Here is a 27,071-nt window from a genome sequence, read left to right as displayed (position 1 = left end):
TTTGTGGTGGAGGCTCTGGGGGTCTGGGTTCGGTTTGGGGAGAGCAGGTTGGGGCTATTGGGCAGGATTTTCACCTGGGTTCAGGATCCTGCTGCCTCACTCAGCCCAGAAGATGTCTGCCTTACTTCCAGCATCAGGGGGGTTGTCCTGCCTGGAAACAGGAGGCTAAAGAAAAGCCTTTTCATTTCGGAAACTTAAAAACATGTTTAATGATTTTTTTTTATTATTATTTTTTTTTATATTTTTTTTTCAGAAAAGGCAAATTAAGAATGTCATTATTCAGATGGGCTTGCCTTCTTGAGTGGGAATGAAAGAAATAAATTGTGGGGGTATGAGCACTGACACAGCTTGTCATACTTTCACAGAAAGTTTTCTGGTACTGCATACCTGGAGTGCACCGTCAATACAATTTCAGCCTCCGAGTAAAAATATTAGTCCTTTCTTTTGGCCCAGGCTAAGCCCACTGGCAGCACTTAAGAAACTATAAATAATATCTTTTCTTCCACGCTAGAAGAGAAAACTTCTAACATGTGAAGCCTGTTTCTTCAAAAGTAATTTGAAGTAATCCTAACTCTCCTCTGCGTTTGCTACCTCAAAACCTAAGGGATAAGGTTACTATTTTTTGCTGCTGAAAAAATATTCAGCAACACTTGAAATTGAATGTCACCCGTGCACATTTAATTTAATAAGATGGTAATTTCATGTTAAATAAATACCAACTGATTATTGAAAACATATGCTCAAAGGATTTAAAACCCATGTAAGAGATACGTATCTCATCTACTGTTGTTGAACTATAATAAATCTATGCAATAATCAAGTGCCAATTGTTTAACATACAATAACTATTTTATTAAATCTCAGTGAAATGTGTATGCAGGGCACTTAATTAAATGGAACATGTTCCCAAATATTCTATTTTTTCTTATTTTTGGACCATCTAGAGTAGGAAATTTACTGGCAGCCTTCACCCAAGGGGCCAGTTATTACTGATGTAAAAATATGGCAAGCAGTTCTTGTGCTATCAATAAATATCCATTTCTCCAGGAAAGCAGCTCCTGCCACAGAGGTAGGGAGGAAAGAGCAAATATGCCACTTTACTTGCCATAAAATGGATCTGCAAAGCTGTTTTCTCCATCATGTTGCTGGGCTCAGCCGTGCAGCCCAAGCTTAGACCTCGCTCTTGGGAGCAGTCCTCTATTCCCAAAGCTGAGCCTGACCATTCATCAGGGCCGGTCAGCAAATACTTGTGGTGTTTTTGTGTTCCTCTCTAAGAGGCTTTGTTCTGCAGAGATGCTGTTTTTTTTTTCTTTAATCTCCTGATTGTTTTTGATAAGCATTGTTTTTGTCTGTGGGCGCCTATGTTTTCAAGCCAAGAGGGACCCATTAGCTCATCTAATCTGATCTCTTTATGTCACATACCAAAGCATGTGGCCCAGTTACCCTACGCTGACCCCTTTCCTTGGCTACCACATGCCTTTTGGAAATGCAGACGGTTTTGTTTTGAAAATACAGAAAGGTGTTGGGATTCACCCTTCCTTTGAACTGCTTATTGCAATAATTATTGGTATACACGGGCAAAGCATTCATCCTTTTATCTCTGTCAAAAAAACATTTTTATCAGTTCTACTCTCTGGGTACTGGCTTCCCAGTGTGTGCAGAAAGCCAACACACGCCTTTGAGGAACACCTACTCATGTTAATTAAAACTCTTGCCATGGTTGCTTGTAAACCTTTCCCCTGGGACTTGCTTTTTGGTAGGTGTTTGTCCAGCCCCCCGGGTGTAGTGAGGCCTCGACCCAGCTTACAACTTGGATGGCAATGTGAATAAAGGTAATAATGATGTGCAAAGAGGGTAAGAGTGTACAATCCTCATGCTGTTCTTGCAGAGGTGGTAGAATTACTGTCGAATGGGTTAAACTCCTGCTCCGAGCAGAGTTGTCCAGCCCAGCTTTCTGGCACTGGATTCCCCAAATTGACCAACTCAGGAAGCAAGCTTAAAACTTGGCTCCTAGATGGTCCTTTCCGACCATCCATGTTAATTCTGAAGCGTGGGAGAGGTGACAGAAATCGACTTTGGTGCGAGCCACCCTTGCACTAAGGGCTTTGGGGGATCGGCTTTGACAGTGATGAGTGCAGCGGAGGCCAAATGTTGCATCAAGCGCTGATGTAAGAGATCGGGCTCACACCAAATGAGTGCTTTGCTTAGCAGCCGTGGTCCAACCCCTTCATCTCACTGTCATAATGAAAGATTTCAGTGTTTTGCTCTATCCTCTGTGTAGGACACGCGTTGTCTGTGGTACCACGGTCCCTGATGTCAATTCCTTGCGTGCATTGGTGGGTTGTTTGGGTGCTTCATGGTAAATGACTTCGCTAATTTGCTAACACAGCACTTCAAAAGAAATCTTATCTTCATGGAAAGTGAATGTGTTTGGTATTAAATAATAAAATATACATAACCCATGGGGCCCTTAAAACTTATTTGACTTCTTTATAAACTTTACAATACAGTATGTGGATATTATAAATTACTTTCCATTCCAAGAAACTGTCCGGGCTGGTTGACCTTCCTTGGAATTTCCTCTTTGTAATTATGTTTAATGTGTTAATAAAGTTCACTTTGAACTGTATCATGGCAAATGGTCTCATAGGACATGGGTCAGTGCTGGTGTGTTCACCATATGTGAAGCTTGAAGCCAGTGTGCAGTTTAGTTCAAGGAGTAACAAGGCTAAGTCCAAACAATTGTAGGAGCAGTATCTCCTCCCCAGGTTAGCAGTAAAAGGGGTTCATGGAAAGTTAGGAATGTGGAGTGGGAAATCATTTAGCTTTCACTGCTAGGTGTTACTAAATTATAGCGCGAGGTTCGAGTCACTATCAAAACACCATATATCTAGAGGCTTTTCACACAGAGCTATAAATCATGTTTACTGCATGTATGAGTCGAACGAGTGCATGAACTTTGCGATGCAGTCCAGGAAAATATAATTACATGTGTGTGTGTTTTTGACTGTGAGAAATGTGGACAGGAAGCTCCGGTCTATTCCACCGTTGTGTTTTAAATACACTTCTAGAAATTGTTTTTGCTGCTTCCCGGAAATAGCTACATGCTAAAGCAGAGAGGCTCTTTTGGGTTTTACGTAGCCCCTTTTGCTGAGAAGTGGGAACCACCAACCCCTCCAAGGCACTGGGGGGAGGAAGAGCAGGAATGCTTGGACAGCAGCGTCAGCAGCAGAGCAGCAAGTGGGGCTTTTCCATGGTATAGGATAGTGGCTAGCAGAATCGCAGGATATAAATTGAAAATTGCCCAGCTGTTCAGTAAGACAGGTGTAGGATCTGTCTTTTATATAATGGAACAGAATGGAGATTCCAGTTGCTTGTATTCGTAAATGAGGCAAATAAATCTGCACACTTGTCTGCATGTATATGAGCAGAAATATTTAAAACAAATGAGGTGATCACAGCATTTCCTTGTTAATGTTTGACTGAGCTTATATGATCCTGAACAGAAAACTTGGCATCTGGCTGGGGTTGTTGGTTTCTTTCTGGGTGTAGTTATATGCATTTGCAGATGGGGAAACTAAAAGCAGGAAAACAACTTGGTGGAAAATGTAGGATCTGGATTGTTTAAATTATATTTTAAGCCTGATTGCACCCTGGCCCTTGGAACTCCAGGCATGATCCCTTCTAGTAACTAAAATGATTTGAATGGTATGGGGCAAAGTTATATTTAGGTTGTATTTGGAGAAAGAATAACAACCAGGCGCGGGGGGAGGCAGCTGCATTCCTGTCACTTCTTCCCAAGTCACATCCACGGATGTCAAACCCCACCCTTCCCCCTCAGCCAAAATATTAAGAAATGATTCTGCCGAACTGCTGGGCTGAGGACAAGGGGGACTGAAGGAAACCAGCCCCTGCTGGGTTCGTGTCGAGGTAGGGTTTAATTTATTGCACTAGCTCCTTCTGTTCTTGCAGGCTCTGAAGTCAGCTCGCCCTCTCCAGTGGGGCTTGGCTTAGAGGGTGTTTCTCAGCGGCGCCCTGGAGCCATAGCAAGCTGCCTCTGCATAATGGAAAATTGCAAGGAACAAGAAACGGGGGTTGTTTTCTCTCCCTGCCGACTATAAAAATGTACAAAAATCTGTAGCAGCGATTTTAGTGAAATACCTACCTGGGGGCTTGGTTGTGGCCTCTTCTCCCATATCCCATGGCAAAATGCTGCCTGAAGTTCTCTCTGTCTCCAGGAGCATCAGAGGTTGCAGATTCTCAGCGCTTACACAAGCAGATTTTTCAAAAAGCACTGCCCAGTGGCTAAGAAGTGAGGGGGGTATGGAGTAGGAACTCTTTTCCCAGGTTTTCCAACCAGGACCCACAAGCACTGCTCTCTTCTGCTCAGTCTTGAAGGGACCCAGTGCTGTGCCTTTACCCGTGGGCCCTGGGACATGGCAATTGGATCCCCTAAATAGCTAAGAGTAGGGATAGAGGGACTGAACTAGAAAAAAATGTATATATTGGCATTAAAAAATCTGTGTTGTAGATGTCTGCATTGCAGATTTTAATAATATGGTTTAACAACATGATTTCAGGTTTTGAAACACTCCCCCCTTACAACGTTGCTATCCAGCCCTTGTTGTGCCCTAATGCACAACCCTCAAACAAGGTGGAACCAGCACTAATATAGGGAATCAATCCCAAAATACACTTCTTCTGTACAATCCAAATCTGGGGTCTAGGACGGCTGAAACTGCGACCCTGGCTGCCTGAGGGGTAATTGCCTCCTGTTTGTAAGTCAGCTTTTGAGTGCGGGGCAGAAACCAGCAGCAAAAAGGGATGGGAAGTCGGCAGCACCCGGGGCTCAGCCAGTTTTTACCTCGCTGGCAGCTGTAGGTGAAGCAGCAGGTGCTTTCCTGGGACTTGGCCTCTCAGAGCAGCTGTAGAAATGCATCCAGCCTGGAAGGCCCCCGAGCTGCTCCCTGGGCTCTGCTGCCATGCCACCGCGCTCAGCTGTGAGCACACGTGTGTCCCAGCCCCGCACGAGGCAGCCTCCGAGGGATGTCCCCAAATCAACGCCACGGGAGAGCTGGCAGCTATTGGCAACCCCCTGGCATGTCATGGGGCAGCTCTGCTGGGTGGGGAGCTCCCTTCGGGGCCCGTGGTGCGGTGCTCAGCATCTTCCTGCTACATCTTTTTACCCACTTCCTTTAGCAGAAGGTGGAGCTGCCATAGAGCAACCCCAGAAATTAGGTTCAAGGAGGATCCGGGCAATGTAATGCACAGACTCAGAGGGGGCAAACTTTTCTGCCTGCATGCTGAGGGATTTCCACGGGACGTCATACAGCACAGGGGGTGCTGCAGAGGAGCCTTTCTGCAAAATACACTTCCCTTTCCCTCGAAATACTGCCAGCATGGAGCGGCGAGGTGTGCCAGAGGGTGTCTTGACTTGAAAAGCTTTCATCCGTCCCTGGTGCAGTCCCAAGGCAGGGCTGCAGAGATATGTAGTGAAATAGGACCCAGGAGATGCCTGTGCATTAGAAAGAGAGACATAGAGACCGTGATGGTATCAACATTTGATTCTGCTGGAACCACCTCCAGGAGGTCTGGCTATCGTGGGCTTGCCAGGGGCCCTGAAGCCTCTGGCACGTGCGAAGGCACTGATTGCAGACAGAGGGTAGTGCTGACATGGAAAGTTACTGATACAGGGATAATGGGTAATAAAATAGGAATATTTACAGCGCCGGTGAGCAGAAGTGAGGTTTTAGCATCTACGTCCTGGGCTTGCACTGTATTGGAAAGCGCAGAAAATTCTGAAAAGCTCCCAGCAGGAAAAAATGTGTGGAGAATTTTTTATTCTTCATCCTGAGCAAGGCACCAGAGGGGCTAGCGAAGGGGGAAGGGGCTGCGGAGGACCCCGCAGGCGTTTGTCTTTTGAGGCAGAAAGGCTCTGAGAAACGCACCCTTTCCTAAATGTCATGGAGGTCTGCGAGTAGATCCTGTGACAGAGAGCGATCCAGCAATTCCTCAGAATGAAAGGTCAATCAAAGGAAAATGGCATTTAGGAGGACCAAGCTTATCGCTGACCCAACCATGTGACAGATCCAGAGGCGACTCCGGTGCCATGGGGAGAGCCGCTTGTGCAGCCCGCCCCAACGGGGCTCATGACGTGACTGGGAAACTATCCGATTCCTCCAGGTCTCAAAATTCAGCAGGAGTCAACCTGAATGTCGGAAGGAAAGGGGTTTTCAAGGAGCTGCGGCAAGTTCCCAGGCTGGGAGGAGGGCGCTCTCTCCATGCTGTCCCTGCTCGCCCCGCACCAAGCATTTTTCCGTGGCACTAATTATAGGTCTGCTTTTGCAGTTTGAATGTGCACAGGGCAGTATCCTGGCTTGCAAGTAGATTGTAAGGAAGCTGCTCGTAAGGCATGACTTGCTTTGGTAGGGCTCTAAGTCAGAAAGGACCTTTCCAGGGGACGACCCAGAATTTTAGCAAAGCTTGGACTTGTTTGGACACTTCGGCTGCTTTACATTGAGTAAGATGCTGCACCAGGTGAGGAAATGTAGCAGCATTTGGGCTGAATCCTCATCCAGCATCACTGAACTCCGCTTCATCAAAGCCAGCAGACACAATCCCTCCTGATGAGTGGATCTCCTCTTTAAAAGATTCGGCAGCAGGGCTTGTGTCAGATCAGCATTCAAAGGATTTCGGGATTATCTCCTCCATCCACAGAGCTGTTTGGAGATCTCCCACACTACACTGGTATCAGGAGCGTGATTTCCCATGCTTAGAAAGCCCTGGCTGGGCAGGGTTTCTCTTGGTGTTGTGCCAGTTCCCTTGGAGTATGGGAGGGCACCACCACCTCCGAGACTGTGCCCCATGGGTGCCAGCAGAAGGTGTGCTGGAATGGGTGTGATCTTTCCTTGGGACTGACTATTTCAGAATAATTGCTTTCGAGATCGCCATGTTGGGACTTCAGCAGCTCACTAGAACGTGTGTGTGTCTAAACTAAGCCCTGTTGCCGTAATCAGCCTCTTAGTTAAACTAATGAATGGATTTCGAGGTAGTTCATGACTCTTTTCTCAGCTTGAGCAGCACTTTTGCTCACCAGCAAAGCTGCGAAATCCATGGGTGCTGTTCAATACGAGCAACTGCGACAGCAGCTCTGCAGTCATCTGTGAGCTGGACTGTACGTGCTGCCTTAGTCACGCTGGAGAAAATTCAGGCAGACACTGAAATAATGGGAATTAGTCATAAGCGCAAATATGAGCTTTGTAGAATATTCCGTGTGGGTCCTGTCCTGCAAAACGCTAGAAATAGAAATAAAACACGAAGGAGCGGTTTCAAATCCCACAAACATCTTGTGGGTTTGGGTGCAACTTAGCATCAGCAATCCTTAGCAAAACATTTTGTCCTTATGCAAGAGCAGGGCCCTCATTATCACACCCATTAAGACGGTGTTCTGGGAAAAGCACTGCTATTGCAGTCCGAGTGGGGAACTTGTGCAATGGACTGATTAAGGAAAATGCAGATGCAGGAAGAAGAGACTCTGCTTCAACTTTTTGGAGCCTTGGGAGGACATTTTCAGGTTGAATTCAGCTACGGGACCATTCCTGCTGTTTTTATCACTTCTTTATTTTTGTGTGTGTGTGTGTTGGCTTGTCCAAGTGTGTCCTGTTACCGCACGGCAAACAGCAGGTTCACTCCATGGCATTCCAGGGACGCTCTGTTTTGCATGAAATGATCACCTTTTGCAAAGAGCAAACATTCGGCCGTCAGGCCGAGTCAGCAGGGCTGCCGAGGCAATTTATCAAAATATCCTCATTTGGACTATAAGCAATGCTAGCAGCTATGCTGTGCCCTTCGGTGAAGCGTTACCCAATGAACACTTTATGTCCGACAACTGCAGGCTTATGGGTCTCAGATAGAGCCCATCTGGTGACTATTAAAGGGAATTACTGTACATACTACATGAAAGGATTATAACTTTTTCTTTTTTTTTTTTTTTGAGGGGGGGAGGCAGTGTTTTGTTTTAAGTACCTGCACTGTTACAACTTTTGCCTTTAGGATCGGTGTTAAGTTTAAAATCACTCCAGTTGTTTTACCCAATACAGTTTGTGTACAGGATTCCTTCTTACTGTAGGAAAACGTGGGTGTTTTGGGAAAGGAAAGGAGGATCAGAACCAGGCTGGTGGGTGAGAGCTGTGGATTAGCGTGAGCTGCTGCCGATGGGAAAGCTGTAGCCCCAGGTCTCACACAAACCAGTATCTCTGTTGATGTATCCCTCTGTAATCACCTGCATTTTTGGCTTTGTAAGAGATTTTTGGGAAGCACCAAAAATCTCCTACAACCTGTGTCCCTGTTTCTACAACCTGCAACAGTCCCTGCCACCTGTTACCCCTGTATCTCTGTGCAGCAGCCAATGTGCAGTGGCTTGACTGATGATTGGTCTTTAAATCAATGCCATATCATTAGCAAAAATGCTAACGACTCTTCCTCTCTCTGTTCTTTCTTAGGCCCCCCAAGGATTGCCGATAAAGTGATCCACCGCCAGTCCGTGAGGCTAGGGAGGACCATCAAGCTCCTGTGCCCGGTGGAGGGCGACCCTCCGCCTCTCACCATGTGGATGAAGGACGGGCGCACGATCCACAGCGGCTGGACGAGGTTCCGAATCCTTCAGCAGGGGCTGAAAATCAAGGAGGTGGAGAGCGAGGACGCGGGAACCTACATTTGCAAAGCCACGAATGGCTTCGGCAGCACCAATGTGAACTACACCCTCATCGTGATCGGTGAGTAGGGCTGGAGGAACGCCCAGCCTCACCTGCTCCGGAGGGAGGAGAGGGCTAGCTGATTTCTGTGTAGCTCTCAGTGACTGCAGGTTTGCTCTGCTAATCATTTACTGACCTCCGCTCTTTGCTGGCCCTTTCTAGTATTTGAGGACTGCCAGAGCTGGTGGTGGTGCTGCACATCTTCGGCTGCAGCCGGCTGCAGGCAGATAAGATTGCGCGGTGCCAAAGGTTACAAATAAACAGGAATGATGCAATAGCCACTGGGGTCCAGATCACAGTGAATTCCACACAGGAAAGGCTGTGTGATAAGGAGAGGTCACGCTGATCTTTATGTTTGCCGTTGGAACAGGATAGTTCTCAAAACAAATGTTAAGGTACCCATAAAAAAAAGGTACAGCTGGTACAGCTCAGCATGTACTGAGCTTTTGCAAAACATGGTATCTTCAGGAACAGTAATATTTAGGTTGAAGCAAGGTTCAGAGCCGGTAGGTTACTCGGGGATGCTCAGCTGCTGAGAAAAGCACTTGATGGAGACAAGATTAAAAGTTTTGGATGCCAACTTGGTGATTGCGTTCTCCAGTTGTGCTTTTGACTGGCCTCCAAGGACTTCCTTTGCCTGGTGATGGGATTATGGGGTGACCTGCATAGCTAAGTGTTCCTAAAGTCCCCCAAAGAAAATTCTCTGGATAATCGGAGATTCCTCTGCTGTGGCTGCCACAGAAATGTGTTTGTTGCTCTTTGTCTGTGTGAGGGGAAAGACTTGGGAATGGGCAGGATGAAATTTGACATGCTGGAGGATGCTGGAGCAAAGGGAAAGGGTACAAAGAGGGGGGAAGTCAGGTATATTGCTCATGCTATTGTCCAGTCAGCACCCCAGGATCTGACCAACAAAGTCCCATTTCTGCTCACAGAGTAAAAGTGAGGACGCAGTTTAGGGCTGCATCCAGCTGCCTGCTGGTTGGCACTTGGCCTGTTTTTTTTTTTTTCTACTTCTTCTTCCCCTTCACAGTAGGAGGGCTGCTGTGGACTCAGAGCATGTAGCAAACACTTGGCACTGCTTGATGGAGGATTATCACCCGATAACAGGGTGATTCTTGGAGAATGCACTTTGCTGCAGAGCCAGTATGAGAGAGAGACCAGAACGTAAATGTCTTATCAGGAAAGAGATGCCTAGGTGAGGGAACCCTCTTGCTTTACAGCTCCTGGAGCATCAGTGATATAAAGCTGCCAAAGCCAGCTTGTAGCTTACATGTCATTTGTGGTGTGGTTTTCCTCATACACTTCCTTCCTTCCCGTGTTCATTCTTCCTTCTTTGCTCCGCTGTGCAGAAATGGTGAAGTGGAAATAGTCTATGAAAACTGATGTCTGTGCAGACTCCCTTTGGGCATGGCTTCTAGACTGTTTGGTGTGGAGAAGGGAATGCTACAGGAGCTGTTTCAGCCATGCTTAAGATTTTGCTGTACAACAAGGTAGCCAGAGTCCTTAATCCATGTCATCCTGTGTCTTCTGTTAGGCTCAGGGTCCAAACTAGCTGTTGTTACTCCAAGGCAAAGTGGCATCACAGCAATTGTGAGTCAAAAAAGGCCCTGACTGTTCTTGGGAGCACGACAGAAACAAATGAGAGGGCAAAGCAGGGAGGCGCAGGGTAAAAGCTGACTAGCATTCAGGAAAGACTGAGGCAAAAACTGCAGTTCAGTTGCTCAGGGAAATTGGATTATCAAATTAAATTGTGTCAAGAACAATAGCGTTCATTATATTTGGCACTGAAAAGCCCTGAGCACAAACACTGGTTATTTGGAGCCTCATCAGGAAGCTATGGAAGGAAATGGTAAGCTCCCACCAGCCTCTGTGGGTGTGAGATTGAGCCCTATGCAAATAAATATCGATCACCAACTGCCAAGAAAAGGCTAACTTTAAACTAGATGTGTGGCAGACGTATGGGCTGAGTTATCGTTCGTCTCCACGCGTCCTTATTGTAATGCTGGCTAAAGACATTATTTCTTACCCTTTTTGCACCTCGCTGCCTTGTCTCGCAGTGTGGTTGTTGTTGCTTGGAGCATTTTTGATGGATTACTTCTGTCCCTTGTCTCCACTGGTACAGATGTGTTCGCGTAATTTTTCAAAAAGATTTCTTTTCATTAGAAGAATTTCCCCTGAAAACAAATGTTCCCCTAGTGTCTTTCTTTCCAAGGTCTGCAAGTAAACACAAGGTATGGCCGACTTTATTCTTTCAAAGGGTCCAAGCATTTAATGCATTGACCAGATGCTCGCGTTCGTCTTGGTGAAAATGCTTTCGGTCAAGAAAGGTCCTTTGTTGGTTTTTGAGAAGGAGGCAGTGTTTTAAAACCAACCGCATGTCGGTTTTGAGGATGAAGATCAAATTGATGGAACTGTTTTTTTTGTGCTCCGGAAAGCACAAACTTCATTAGGCACAGTAGCCTTTTGAACCATATGGCCTCTCATTCTCCCACTCCTTCAAAGGAGAAAAAGCCCTCTTATTCTGCTTTACTGCCGACACCTAACAAGTATAAACCACGCAGGTGTCAGACTCCGGCAAGGTGGTTAAGATATTAAATCCAGAGTAGAATCAGATGATTCATTAAACACTGGGACTTGAAAAAATAAAATCTAGTTTGGCATGAGAACATTCTGGGAGTTTAAGCAGTAATATCTGTTATCCATACAGTAGCTTATTGAAAGGTTTTGTTGTTAGGCTACATGCTGTGAACTGAGCTCTGCCACACCACTGGCAAATGAGGAACTATCACCCTTAAATTATATGTAAACTGTAGCAGGATATGGTGAAGGTTTAACCAAGGCTCTACAGAGAGCAGAGACTAAAATTCAGCAGCATTAAACCTCTCTGCCTGCATTCAGTGCAGTATAACTCCTATTAATCTAAACTCATATTAGTCTTTATATTCTATTAAAGTACTACAGAGAGACAACAAAAATCTGAGACGTAAAAAAAAAGCATATATAGGTCAGTGGATCCACCAATATCAATGGGTGCCAGCAGATGTGGCAGAGGGGAGCTCCTCTGTCTACGTCTGGTCTCTGTGAGATGTAATAATTTGGGTTTAAGCCTCTGCTAATGCCTCTTCGTGGCTCCCGTGCCAAATCTTGCTTGCAACCAGCCAGCTCAGCGCATGAGCAGAGCAAACTTGGGTCGGCCTTTACCCATCTGGTAGACATACCTACATGATGTTTGGCTGGAGGACGTTCAGTCTGCAAGTGTGGATGAGACGGATTACGGGGATTTTACAGATGGTAACTAAGGCAAAGAGAGATCGAGTGATTAATCCAAGACCACAGAAAATATGAGCTGTGGCTCAGAGTTGAGACTAAGCTTCTTAAGTCTCACCCTATTCCTCCTCCACAACTCTTCGTAAAGTCTTTTCTTCCTAATTTAGCATCTTCCTGCTGCTCTGTTGGAAGGGAGTCCTCTCTTATTTTGGGGTTTTTATCTTCCTTCTCAGACAAAGGTTTTGCCAACCCAGATGGTACCAATTGATTTCTGCACTGCTTTTTTCTCCATCCTCTCAGACAGCAGGACCCAGATCCCAAAGATCCAAGGAATCCTGCTCTAATGCACCCCTGCGTGAAATGTAAGCCAGTAAAAGCAGATAACCAATATAAGTCAAAACTACAATTTCCTCTCCTAGCCAGCCTTAATAGTTTTTGTGGCTTACCACAAAATTTGGGATGCCAATTAAACTGCAGACAGATTTACAGATGCTGGAAAAGGAACTCCTCTTTAATCAGTATTAAATCTGCATTACAGTTATTAAGTACAATAGTTCCTTATTGCAGAGAATTATCTGCAGGCTCATCAAAAGAAATGTGTTGTACGTCCCCCAAAAAGTTGCTTGTACAATGATGCCCGTGAAATCTTACCTTTGATTGTCCACTGAAGGGTGGTTGTTTTGTTGGTTTTTTTCTTCCAGCTGAATCAATTCAGAAGAGCTGGTTTGTAATCTCCAGGTGTGAAAAGTAGCTTTATTTTGTTTTTAGATGCTTGGTTGAAACATGCAGTTTCTTTACTGCACAATACAAGTTCCTTGGCAGTATGCTATAAAGGGAAGCCTAAGGAAGAAGCAGAGTGTTGAATGTCTCCTCGTTATTTGAAAACTGTCCACCTTGTACACTGAATGGGGCATGTTTTGTCCCAATGCCATGTGTGTGTCATCTGCTGGGTCCCATGCTTTGCCAGCCAACTCAGGTGGCTTTCCCCCCATCAGTGCCCAGACATGTGGGTGCTGGAGGCAGATGGAGACATTGAATGCTGCAACCACCAGGACCTCCCTGGGGAGTCTTAACCCAAGTAGGTGAAACTTATAAATAACCCAAACCAAGGAAGTGCTGGACAACCTCCACCACCATCCCTTTCTGCAATAACAGTATCACTTGTTCCAGAAGTCTGGCCATTTTCTGAAGGGAAATTCGTCGATGAACAGCTGTAGGAAGGACTATTAGCAAGGAAGGACTATTTATGCTGTGGCATAATAACCTCTTTCACTAATACACAACACAGAAGGTTTTTCACTTGCAGAAATGTTCTGGGTGAAATCGTGCGAGGTGTGCCAGCGTTGCAACACACAGGGCTATTGCTACAGGTGCTACCAGTAAATACTTCATCTTGCATCAACTGCTAAACCAAGTGATGAAAGATCAGACTTTATTTATTTTTGCATCTGCATGCATGTTTCTTATTACCTTCTGTAGCAAAGGAAATAGGAAGCAGTAGCAAGAGCAGAGTTGGGATTGTCTCTGCTCTGTAGGTTTCTTGCTTCACTTGATGTTTGTAGACTGCTTGAGATCATCTCAGCACACCATCCCAGAAGATCAACACTTAAGTTCAAGGAACAGCTGCTCCAGTGTTTTTCTTTCTGTCCTGTATCTCTGACTGTCACATTTGCTTTTTCTCTTTTCTGGGTTTATTTGGAGGAAGATTTGGGGGAAAAATCCATCACCATTCAGTTCATACCTCTTTTTCTGCTGCCTGGCCCTCTGAGTGGCCAAGCCATCAGTAAAATCCTGATGCATAGAGCAGGAGGCAGAGCAGCTTGTCCTGAACCACACTCACATGGGTTGTTCAGAAATTGAACTACATCTTGTTTTCAAACAAATCAAATTTATTCTTAAATGTCTGCTGTCTGTCTGCTGCAGTTGATTGCCGTGAGAATCTTCCCTGACATCAGAAGATTTATCTTTAAAGTAGCTTTTTCCTGCTGAGCCAGCTGCTATTTTATGCTTTTTACAACTTGTCCAGAGACAGCTCTCTTGGATAACAGGCATGTGTGAAAAATTTGCATTAAAATAACCTTTTTCTTAACAGTCAGCGTAAGTATCCTGAAAAAACTCATGGCTATGTCTGAAGGAATATTTATTCTAATGTGCTTTTTTTTCCTGCTCATAGTAGTAGAAAATACTGAGTGAAAAAAAAGTCAAGTACAGTAAAATATGGTTTGCATTACAGCTCTCCAATGAAGTCATCAATCCGTGTCTCAGAACTCATTTATACTGCAAAAGCTGAGAAAACATTTGTAGCCTAGAGTCAGGTGCCACCAGCCATCTTGGAAAAGCATGACAAATTCATTTATGTTTGGATTTTGGCGTCTTAATAAACTCCGGGGACCAGAGAGAAATGTGCTCAGCAAGAAGATGTGAATCAACATTGAGTCAGCAATGTGTGCACCGAGGGACTGTTAATGCTAAGCAAAAACTGAAATGAGTCAACACTTAAAAAAAAAAAAAAAAAAAAAAAAAAAAAGTGCAGTATTTGCATTTGAGAACAAGGTGGTTTGAGCTAGGCATGGTATGGAGCGAGCAATCCTGCTTTAGCACATTTACCTTAGCACCAAGTGTGAAAGGCAGCCCATCCAGCGTGGGACCGTTAACACAATCACAGGGCATATAATCATGACTAATGATGATTAGTCAGTTGTTATATGGAAATGAAGAATTCCTTGTGACAATAAACAGTAACAAAGTTCTCATGTTTAATTTGTTAAGGCCCCAATCCGGCAGCTGGATCTACGTTGGTGGCCTCCTGTGCATACGCAGCCTGATTAACACCAGATGAGGATCTGGCCATAGTCGCTGATGCTTAGTAATGGTTATGTTGCTAATTAAAGCTCAGATTGTTTTTGGCCTTTGGGAGCCGAGGAGAAAAGGGGAGCCTTAATTTACTACTTGAGGCCTACCAGTCGCAGTGACTGCACGAGGCCTTCTGGCCAGCGCGCGGTGCGGGGGCACGGCAGGCCCGCAGTGCAGATGCAGGTTGTGGTGCTGGGTGACCCATTGACTAGAGGAGTATGAAATGTTCGGCACGTAAAACGTGAGTATTTTCATGTTTCGGTGCAAATTCGTAGCTAAAAAGTTTTTGGTTGGAAGTGAAGCTCCTTTTCCAGTGGAAGTGACTCATGGTTGACTAATGGTTGTCTCACCCAAGCGAGGGCTCTTCCTTCCGAGTGTTTATTAGCTGAGGCGTGAAGACACACACCCTGACCGAGCCTGGTGTTGTGCAGGGACAGCACAAGCACACAGCTCTGGATGTTAAAAGTCATCTAAAAGCACTTAGGTGTTCCCATCCCCTGAATTTCAGTGGTGCTTCATTTCCTCCTCGTTTGGGGAATCCCACTTAGAGTTTAACAAGCTCCCTGTCCCAATGTGCAGAACGTTTAGTCCTGGAAAGTGTCCACTGTCCTGGGAGAGGAAAGGAGGAGAGAGAAAAACTCTAAAATTAAAGGATGACTATTTCTGGATGGCTGGAAAAATAAACATTTTCATTAATTTTAGTCATTTTGATGAGTTCTACACTTAGATTGAGGTCACTGCAGCCCGTAATAACTTGTTCTTGAAAAATCTTTCTCCAGAAAGAGGTGATGATGTGAATGCCAGTGTTAGCTGTTATCATCCTGGAAATGACTGATCAAAAACGTATCATCAAGAGTTTTAACCAATGGCTCTCAGTGAACGGGTGTGAAAGGCTGAAAAACATCAGAACCGGGCAGCTGTCTTGTTTCTTCCATGTCCAGATCTATAACGTAGCTCAGCGCTAATGCAGTGTAATGTCCACAGATTTTACAAGATCTTTGTTGGGTTTTACTAGTTTCATTTGATTTTATAACAAACTTTACAGTATGCTTATCAATACATCATGTTCTGGCTAACAAAAGCCTCACTGTTTCGGGTAGATTTCTTTTTCCCTTCGTGAAGCTGTAACATAGAAGTCAAGTTAAGAAGGTGACAACACCTGTTCACAATTTAAAGGAAATGAAAAGATTTTTTTCCACGAATGTAAGCATGAAATTCATACATATATGTATGTATATATAATTTCCCCCCATACTCCATCCTGTGGTAGACTGTGGCAGACCAGAGCTGCAGGCAGTGTAAATCTGAGGCGTGCAGGACATATGGATGCAGTTAGCCCACAGTCCTTTGCAGATGCTTTGGAGTGTGTAGCTGCTGCTACACCCGTGCAAGTATCAAGCTGCAGCTCTGCTTGCCACACAAATATTGTTCGGGAACGAAAGCAATACACAATGGCAGGCGGGCTGACATAAAAAAGTATGTTTGATGTGAGCAGTTTATGGCTTCCTTCTGTTAAATGATATTAATAGAATCCGCCTCTGATCCCAACGAGGTTGTGGCATATGTGTTGGATTTTTTTGGTCAGTAAGTCTGAGGCTGAAAACAGCTTTTGCCTCTGATTTTATTAATCAGAACTGTCTTTGTTATAATTTTCCATAGAGCTAATGGGCAGAATTTCAGCCCGTGTTGCCAGAGCAATGGTGATGTGCACAGCTGCTGATCTGTCCACATCTGCTGGTCCAAAAGCCACAGCAGTCTCAGGTCCGAGGAGGTGATGTGAATGTGTGTAGAGAGCAGGCCTGCAAAAGGTGGTCTAAATTACCAGCCAAAGTCTGCTGTGACTGCAGATCTTTAGTTAAGGGTCTTTTAATTAATTAGGGGTGCCCCAAGAAATGAGAGGCAATCAGGCTAAATACAGGCTTGACAGACAGAGTGGTCATCAACAGTTCTGAGATACCTGCCATCTCACCTACCACCCCAGATGACCATCAAACCCCAGCAGCAGGATCTTTCTGTTAAATTTTCTATAACTCTCCTTCCATTTTCTTGCCAGTGTTTCCTTGGCACCTGTTTTCCTTCTTCTTGCCCCAGGCTGGATTTCACATGGCCACACTGAGCACAGTGAACACACTGAGCACAGTGGACCACTGAAGCTGGTCGAGCTTTTTGGGCACAGTGTCTCCAGGAGGTCCCTGCCAAAGAGCGCTGTGCCCCATTTGCTCGCGGGGTGTCATACAGCTCTGCTGTCCTCAGTTTGCCCAGTAAATACCACGGATAATGGTTTGTAGCCAAATTTCAGTCCTTTAATATCAGTTAACAGAGAAATGTACCAAAAGCACGCTTGTAAATTAAGGCACAGTGCGTAATATTTATTATAGAAGGAACAGCAGAAATTGGGCAAGTTTATAAGGTGTGACTTGACTGTTGATTTTGGAGACTCCCTCTTTATGTGTAAATGCATGCACACACACACCATTGATTGCTCACATGCTGCTTCTTGATCTATACATGTAGATACTTTGCCTGTTAAAATGTATGCCTGTAGAGGAGGTGTATTTTTACATTCCTGTAGGATCTGGTTCTCTACCTTTCCTGTGCTGTCTTTGGCATCTACATGAAGAAAAAGATGAAGAAAAAGAAAAGAAAACCTTCTGGCAGTTTGTGTATAAACCTATTTTTAAATCTTTTTTTTTTTTTTTTTTTTTTTGGTGAGAGAACATATTCTATGTTGTGCTTGATGAATAATATCATTGTGCTAGAATGCTTTAATTCTTCGTACTTTATAATAACGTGGGTTTCACAGTTAGAAGACCCACGTGTTTACATTATACACTTCTGGCAATAAATTTGGAAAAGAAGAGAAAAAAAAAACACTAATCCCAGGAGTTCTGAAACCTACACTCCTTCTTGAATGTACCCTGTTAAAGACATTAAGTCCCTTGCAAACATCCATCTATCAGCAGTTGAGAGTTTGTAAAAGGCGTACTTTGTTCTGAACTCCCTGCCCTACTGATTATGCACAGTTCTTTTATTTTGTGAATAGGATGACGACCCCTTAGCCTGGTAATGATGACAGATTTATGTATTTTAACACCCAGACGCCGCTTTATTTGTTAAGGGCTGCCAGACTCCAGCAGTGCAGCAACCGTAGTTTATTTTCATTGTCAGTTTGTGCTGCTTTTTAAGGTGTTCTGCAGCCACTGGAAGCAGCGCCGCTGCTGCTCTCGGAGGTTGAGATGTCAGGATGTTAAGAGCATAAGCCACCAGTCTTGGACTGGTTCCACTCATAAAATGTCAGTTTTACTCTGGTCTCGCTGACGAGGTGGAACCTGCTGCTCTCACTGAAGCCAAGGAAAAGAGGGGAGAAGTAAAGCCCCTCCAAGCAGTGAAAGAAATCAGATACCAGAGAATTTATCCCTTCACTTTCTACTCTCATAATGTATTTTGCAGCTCTCAAATTAGTGTTGTAAAGAGAACTTTCTTTTCAAGTTCAGAAAAAGCGAAGAACATGAACATTGTTCTTACAAGCTTAGCTGTTAAAGCACCCTGTGGGTCAACACATCTGTCCTCTGCACAATGCATCTGTCTGTGATTTCTCTTGCGTTGCTTTAAATTACGGCAAGTGGCAGAACAATAGGGAGACAAGCAGTAAGAACAATGCTCTTGTTTAATCACAAGCTAAATTATAAACAGCCCTGTACAGAAAATGTTTTATGTAAATTAAAAGGAACCAAATAGCTTTATTTTCCATTGCAATGATCCAGTGCGACAAAGGCAGTTGATGTCTTTCTTTTTTTCTTCTTTCCATTCATGTTGATACACATACACGTGTTCCTGCTTATGTATACAGTTTTCTTACAGACACACTACAAAGCTTATAGGGCAAGAAATGCAGAATTTGAATGGTCTTCTGATCTCTTTATGCCAACCAACTCATTAAATCTGAGTTCATCACACAATCCAAATGACTTTTGGATTCCAAAATAGGAGTCCAAATAGGACTTTTATTACCATTTTTGTTTTACTTCCAGTTCATTGTTTCCCTGAAAAATGTTGTCAAGTCACTACAGCTGTTGAGTTGATTTAGTTTTCTGCTTGACTGGCAACACAGGCCTTTGAAACATTTGGGATTGAATCCTCCATCACAAAATCATTTTGATTTGGAAAAAAACACCACCACCAGATTCTCAGTTGAGTTTTCGTAAGTCCCGTATTAGGTGTTTCGCCTATTAAAGAGAAGCCATATGGGTTGGCATATTGATTTTTTTTTTCAGCTAGAATAAATTATAATGACCTATCTGCTGAAGTAACCAAGGGTCTCCGTCTCACCTGCATTGAACATGCAGCTGGCAAGAGAGAGAAGAGCTGGTGGCAGTCCTCCTCATTTGCTGGCAGGGATTTTGGGAAGGGAGCTGGACCCACTGCAGACATGGGTGGGATTCCCAGACCTGCCTGCTCCTCTCTCCAGAGCAATCCCAGGAATCTTGTGGCAGAGGAGAAGCCCGGTGTTTGTGCTGTGTTTGCAGTGTCTCCTGACAACTGCGAGCCCACTTCAGCTTCTCCTGGTAGCCTTCATGTGTGCTTTGGCAGGAGAAATGCTCCAACCCAAGAGAAAGTTGGGGAAATTCAGCGCAGAGCAGCTTGTTCCAGCCAGGGTCTCTGAGCCGCTTTGGTTTGAGTGTGGTTTCCTTAATCCCTTTCCTTCAAGGAGGTTTGGAAGATGCAGCAGCCTCTACTTGTGGGAAGTGAATACTATTTATTGTGGGTGAATTGTGAGGAGCTGATCTGTGCCTCTGGCTTGAAACTGCAGCGAGGTGCTGGGTGTGCTGCTCCGGTGCCGATGTGAGCCATGTGCTCCTGAGATCTGAGCCGTCTCCCACACACATTAGTGGATCTTTTGGCATCATCTGTGGGGACTCCACAAGCCCTTTGCCTCTGGGATGGTTTTGGGAGTGTGCAGGGAGGTGTCTGAGAAGCTGTAATCGTGCCCATTTTCAAAACGTGTCTATGCGACCTTCAGAAAACAGAGATTATTCCCTGAGCACTCCATCCTTGGGTAATTACAGAGAAATTACAGATAATTTTGTGATGGGTCCTTGAAACCTTGCCATGATAAACAGACCAAAGGGCAGTGGTTTTTTGGGGGTAGATCAGTGGAATTGCATCAGAAAGGAATTTGACCACCTGACACCCTCAGTACCCTCTGCACCCAAGTGCATCTCTTGTCCCTCTGCCAGGAATGATTTGGATACGTTTTACCCTTGTTCTAGGCAAAACCTGGGTCATGGACACATTCAGCTATAAATTAAACTGTTAAACCTCAAACACCAAGGTTACGCTTTCTGTGTGGTTATTGCTATTTGTTTGTTTGACCTGTCATAGCTCTTCTCAGGAATTTTTGGCTCTTCTTGTGCTCGAGTGCCACATTTTGCAGGAGGACAGGCTGCACACCCGGCTGCTCACCAGTGACGTTTTTGCCATCCTTCAGCATCTGCAGCGAGGGAGGGAATATTGCTGGTCCTTTGAAAGCATGCCCGCTCCTACAAGGCCACGGTGGCATGTCCTGAAGGGCAAATTGATTAAAACATTCACTGGATCCTTTCCATCTGGTATTTGGAGAAAGCACTCCTCTGTGTTTGGGGCCAAATCTGTTCGTCTTTGCTCATGTGCTACGGACCGCAGAAATGGTTTCAGACATAGGGAATAAAACCCAACAAGTTGTCTGCACATTTTTCCTGTTATTTTTGCTGCAGCCTGTTTTTGCAGTATTTTATTGCTTGTCTTACAGACAGCTACCTCTCTGGAGCTTTTTTTTTTTTTTTCACACCAGCAGTGATTTAACTTTTTGGGGGTGGCGCTGCTTTTGTGCCTTGCTTAGACATGGTCCTATGGATGTAGAAGGTATTTCCAAGCCTGCTCACTGCATCCTGCCCATTTGGGATTGTGGGGAAGTGGGATTTCTCCTCCAGCCTCAAGTGCAAACCACTGGTAAGCTGAGATGATACAGCCGGTTCTTTGCTGATGCTTTGGTCCCTGCTCAGTGTGTAAAGCAAACGTCTCTTCAAGTGTGGCACGACTCAGGCCACGAGTGAAATGGGTTTTGTGCTCTTAAGAGAGAAGGACCCCATTTAGAAGCCTGTACTTTTAAAGGAGGATGTTTAACTGAACTTAAAGCGATTTATCTCTGGGGCCAGCAAAGCTGGAAGATAAAGGGGAGGTTTTCAAAATTACTCAGCCGAGTCTGAGTCAATGCCTTTTGAAGTATTCCCATGAACTTCCTTGGGATGAGTATTGCCAGTGCTGAAAGGTTTTGAAACCCTACCTACCCATCCAGTGACACCTTTTGAAAAATGTGTGTACTGAGCACACATTCCTTGGGAAAATGTAAGTCGGGTTCACGTGTGTTGAATACTGAGATGCTTCTCAGGAACGGGCATTTTAAAAGGAGATTGAGAGAATGGATTTCTAAAGCAATTTTGAGAAACTATAGTGGCTGCCCTGACCACTAGGGAAATAGTACTTAAGCTGAAGCTGTTTTTAAAGATAGTTTGCTCTCTTGTAAGCAAAGCCTGACCAGTAACCTAGCTGTTGCAATAAGCAATCCCCCTAACACCAGCGCAACACATTCTGCTGTTGGGTGAACTCACAGTGAGCACAAAACCACTGCAAGGCTTGCTAGTGCCTAACTCAGAGCCTGGACAATGCTTTGGGATTCAGAATGTGAAAGGCATTTCTGTACCACCTCTGGATATGAGCTGTGACCTCTGTAACAGCTAAATACAAATTAATAGGAACAAGGGAGGTGGGGCCTGAGACAGTTCCAAGATTACAGTAATCTTTTTTTTTTTTTTCTTCTTTTCTTTTTTTTTCTGCTTTAAGAGAACTCTGAGCTCAAATATCAGGAGCCCTATCACTGGATGTAGTCCATGCATGCAGTTGCCATTGGTCGTGGTGGGAAATCAGTGGAATTACACGGAAAGAATGCATGTGAGTCAGGAGCAGGGTGCTCAGCCCATGCTGCAGGGAGGCACCCTCATACCCTGTTACAGGGAGTCACCCTCTTCAGCTTTAGGACTGCTAAAATTCATTGCACTCATCCAAGGGGAGTAGCTTGTGTTGCAGTCCCACAGGGAGGAAATGAAGGGGAGAAGGAGCAAAAGGAGAAGAACATCAGGGGAGGGATTTCATAAAAATCTTTCCTTCCTTTTGTATTGCAGACACGTTAAGTACTTAATGTTTTAAGAGCATCTTACTTAGAAAAGCTGGCAGAGATGGGATTCAGTATGAGTCTGCCAGATTGATTTACAAATCAGCCTTACGAACTCCTGCTGCTTAAACATACCAGAATGCGACAATTAAAGCCAACATCTGGAATTCATTGGTGGAGCAGATCCTAGATAAACATTAAATGAATGTCCATTTCCTTAGCATTGGATTTCCTCTGGCTACCACAATCTAAGTAGTGTCATCCTATCAGATAGAGCTGATGATGATACCAGAGCAAATGTCAAAGTCATGAGCCAGATCTATTTGTTCCATCTTTTAGCACCGAAACAAGGACTAGAGCTGGGCTGAAGACACAGGCTGTTTTTTCCACTAGACTGTCGGGATGGGATCCTCATCTCGCTAACCTGTGCTAAGCTGGTCCTGAGGCTCCCTCTCTATGAAGAGAGGGCAGGATGGCTTAGTGGCTGGTAGCAGAACCTCATCTTTGGACCCTGTGAATGTGCCCTCGGAAGGGTTGTCTTGCTCCCCCTGGGCTAATGAACAACTGCCTTGGACTGAATACTTCAGCGTAGGTAGGCGAATTTCCCTTGGAGATTTAAAACAAAATTTACAGAACCTAGAAGTGCTGGGGAATTAACATTTCAACTTGAGCAGTGTTAGAATACTTATTTATTTTTGTATATTTACTGTTCTCCTCTCAATCCTTCCCCTTCCTTTTGTGGCCCATTTTTAGCTCCCAGACCCCACCCAACACATGAGCAAGATACTTGCTGGTATACCTGGTATATATGTGCCTATCTCTATATACATGTGTATGTATATACCCATTTCTTCCACCACATATTCCCTGGGTTTTTGGAAAGGTCAAGCTTCACAACTGTACCTGTAGCACAAATTTTGCTGTTTTCTAAGCTAGAGTTTTCCATGTCACTGCATTAAAAGTGATGTCTGGATCTGTAGTCTCTGTTCAGTGGCAGTCATACAGCCATCCATGCACATTTATGAGCAACTAGTCTGTGCTCACAGATCTCTCCAGCAAAAGCCTCCGAGACCAAATTTTCATGAATTGAACACTATCAGTGCATTTTGGGTTAACTGTTCAGAAACTGCTGTAGGAGAGGGTGCAACTCTACTGAAGGCATCCACAACCATGAGGATATGATTGCCGTGGAGGCTGAGACCTAGGCACAGAGAGTTCTGTTCTTCTCTTTTTGAGTACAAACCTCTTTTTGGGTGCAAAGCACCATGAGGAGCCTTTGGCGATCATGTAGGGTCCACACTGGCTGGCATCTGAGATGTTTCTGTGACTCACCTGTGCCAGTTAAGGGGAACTTTTCAAGGCTTAAGCAGTGCTTAACCCCCAATAATAGAGGTAACTTTCAGGGAGCGTCGTGTTTGCACCAGGCTTCAACTTGCTGTTGGAGGAGGCTGAGTTCTGTAATTAAGTCCTACTGACTCCAGCAGGAGACGAGTTGGGCAGACAGCACTTTTGGAGATTTTCTGTCACTCAGGGCTTAGCTATTGTTCTGATAGATCTTTTATGTGGTTTTCCTGAGGTTTAGGAGACCTCTCCTTGCTGGAGATCCATGAAATTGTCTGTGGAAGTAGAGAGCACTGAAGTGAGTTATCAGCTTTCATTCACAGGTGGGCTGCCTGGGCTTTCTTTGGAGTATTAAGAGAGAAAGAAAAATTCAGAAAGGTGAAGAGGGTCAGAGCACTGTCTATACTTCATAACTCTGTTGTTTGTGTGTTGGTTTAATTTCTTCCAGTTACCTGTACCCTTTGGAGAAGTTTTTAATGAATAAGACTGAATCTTTGCTAATATTCTTTTTCAAGACTGAACATTTGTAAAGCCTCACAGCTTCTATCCTTGAGGCAGACATTTTTGGGTCTCCAGAAAGAATGCACATAACCCAACCACCTAAAAGTACTGTCTATATACAGCCTGTAAAAGACCCCTGGCTTTGCTATACTATTGAGGAACTTTATCTCAATAGAATTTCTCTCTTTTCTTCCCATTTCCCTCAAACCTGCCAGGGTGACTGCAGTCTCACTCCCTTCTCCAAATCCAGGGAAGGATTCTGTTTGTTCATTCGTTAGAAGCAGAGAACAACAGCTGATGTTTTTGGGACTAAGTCCGAAGTTCTGTAGGTGGAAGCCAGTTGGAGCAAACACCCGTCCATCTTCCCTTGCAACAGGCTTGGCTGGAGAGGAGAGTGGTCAGTGCCATGCATGTCCATGGTGGGTGAGACAGAAAGCCCTGGGGGATGTTTTTTTTTGGGGCCAAGAACACTTTGCGTACCCTGGCAAGAATCAGATTGCTTTGTGCAATCCAGCCTAACCGTCATCATGGGGAAGTAAAAACAACCTTTTGGCTTTTACTCAGGCTTGCATTGCCTTGTAGTCTCTGTCCTCCTTGGTCACTGGAGGAGCAAAAACGTGATGGTAGATTGCAGCCTCCTGAGTGGCTTTTCAGGTCACCTTCTCTGTAATATTAGAAACAATGGGGCCAGGAACTGTTTCTAAGAGGCATACTGGTCTGTTTTCAGGAATTATGTGAAGTTAAATCTGTGGATATGAGCTGAGCTGTGCCACTTGGCCTCTGTGCCAGCAAGTGGTCCCTGGGTGGTTTTATTTGTACAACCATCATGTCTCCTCTCTGAAGCTGCTCAGTTCTGGATCATTGAAAGGAAGGTGAGGAGAGGTGTTTGCATGTAGATAGGCACTCTACACCCAAACACCCAAGGGGAAAATGTTCTCCTTTGTGGGAAGCTATAACTGCTTTTAGAGGTGCTTTCCATTAAGGTACACTAAAATCCATTTGCACATTTGTACACTAAAATCCTGTGCACAGGACATCATTCTTGCTTCTGATCTCATAGGAACTGGATGAGGTTTAGGGTCTTTGGGAACTTTCTGAAACTCCAGAGAATTTATTGAAGTGTCTGATTTCACCTGGGACATCCAACCTTGCCCTCAAGCATGTAGACGTGGATTTTGCAGAAACACCTTGGAAGCAGTCATTTTCTGCTCCACAGAGGAACTGTATTGAGACATAAACTTATTGCAGATGCAGGGATCCTCCCAGCCCTGAGGTGATCTCCAAAATCTCCTTTAGTGCCTCCTAGGGTCTCCAGCTCGCCTCTCCTGGGCTCTCTTCTGTAGTTCCCAGCTTCTGCTCAGAGCCATGGTCTGTGTCTTTATTTTGACCCTAGTATTCAGCTTCTTCCATCAGGTGTGACACTCAAAAAGTCCTTCTTCCCCAGCAGAGAACATCTTTTCACTCCTACCTCATACCAAGTCATTCAGCTTTATAAAAGCCCAACAACTTTGGGAAAATTGCATTTTGCTTTTTGTTTTCTTCCTTCCCCTGTTTTCACATCCTGCCTTTCTCCAGTGAGTGGAGAAGCTGAATCCATATGGATCTTCTCGGCTTGGGACATAGCTCCTGGGAGGCACCCAGGTGGCTTTCAAGAGACATTTGGGTTTCCGCTCTCCCATTCTTGGTTCAGCAAGGAGCAACACAGCTGTGAGTGCTGTTCTTGATCTACTAGAGCTCTCAGTGACATGGGAATATCTCACTTGGCAGGACTTTGCCCTCTGAAAGCCCCCTCAGAGCAGGAGGGAGACGGCGACCCTGTGCGTGGTGCATCCCAGCAATGCACAAGAGCTGCAAGTGATGCCCCTGTGGCCCTGGGGCTTTGCTTTCTGATCCTATAGAGTTGCCTGCTTGGGGTAGACTCGAAGAGGCAGAAGTATTTTCCTGCTTGTTGGCCTTTTTCCCCTTGTGGCTGCGCATGCATTAATCAAGCAAGTTGAAACCATACCATGGAAAAGCTCCACAGAGAGGAAGGATTCAGGTAAGCTTACAGATACGTTATTTTGCTTTGCTGGTGACTTTTATCCAGTAGGTTTTCCAAAGCAGATGATAAATATTTTTTCTCTGTTACGACGCCAACAGTAGACTGAAGTACCAATTTCCTCCTACGGAAGATAGACCTTTGTGGTCTATAAAACTTATACAGTATATGTTCTGATTTTTATTAGCCTAGTAAAAGATACCGTGTTTTGTGTGCTTCTGTACTGCTGGATGTTACGAACTGGGGAGTTTTTCCGCAGGGCACCAGGCTGAATGCCGTGGCTCAAAATGCCGATTTATCTGAGCTGTGAGAGCGCTCAACCCAGCAGATAATGAACGTCCTTGAAACGTTTTAGACGCGGACAGCCATTTTAGAACATCCCACCAGGGGGCTGTGGGTTATGTTTGTCATTTAGCTTTTCGTCGTTACTAATTAGTTCCACCTAAATACTGATTTCCCCAGCCCATTCCTTGTCCCTTGATCACAACACCCCGAAGAGTGAACATTGTTTGCTCTCCCTCTGTTTGAAAACAGTTTTGTGGCGACTGGTTTGTTTGTAGATGTGCAGTGAATCCAGACACCTTTAAAAATGTTATAAATTCTAATAAAGTTCTGCTTCAAGGCCCAACCGGGAGTGGGAAACAGCAGAAAACGAGTCTCAGACTTCACAATCTAAACAGATAAAGTTGATCAAAGACTGGAGGAGGCACAAAAAGGTAATGGGAGTTTCTAAGCCTTGTGCAGAACATCAGTGGTGTAAGTGGCCTCTTTATGTCCGCTATTACTTTCCTCTCTGTATTGTTTTTCTTATCTGGGCAGCTAAAAAAAGAAACAAGGTATTGGCCAGTAAGGCACATATTGTCTACTAGCCTATGTTGCTGTTGACACAGAAATTCGCAACAATAATGGGTAAATAGTTGTGCCGGGGACGGAGCAGGCAGGGAATGGAGTTACCATTTCGGTGCACACAGCTTCTCCTTGCTAGGTCAGCCGTGACTTTGACCTTCATCCTAGGGAAATCGGCTTTATTCCAATGGAGGAAGAAAAAAAAATGGTAGAAATGCACAGTGAAGAAGGAATAAGGGCTCTGTTCATTGCTTGACTTAGGCTG

The 27,071-nt window shown here is 44.8% G+C and overlaps 1 protein-coding gene across 1 annotated transcript in view; it reads left to right on the top strand.

The window, feature by feature from the left end:
- Positions 1-27,071, top strand: part of FGFRL1 (fibroblast growth factor receptor like 1) — a 167,600-nt gene that overhangs the window by 70,890 nt on the left and 69,639 nt on the right. The window contains exon 3 of the mRNA XM_084286599.1: positions 8,502-8,774. Coding sequence (XP_084142725.1) covers positions 8,502-8,774 — 273 coding nt within the window. The remainder of the gene's footprint in view (positions 1-8,501; positions 8,775-27,071) is intronic.

The sequence above is a fragment of the Netta rufina genome (assembly GCF_964035555.1).
Source record: "Netta rufina genome assembly, chromosome: 4".
NCBI lineage: Eukaryota > Metazoa > Chordata > Aves > Anseriformes > Anatidae > Netta > Netta rufina.
Note: the sequence above shows the minus strand (reverse complement) of the source record. Positions and strands in the feature narration are given on the sequence as shown.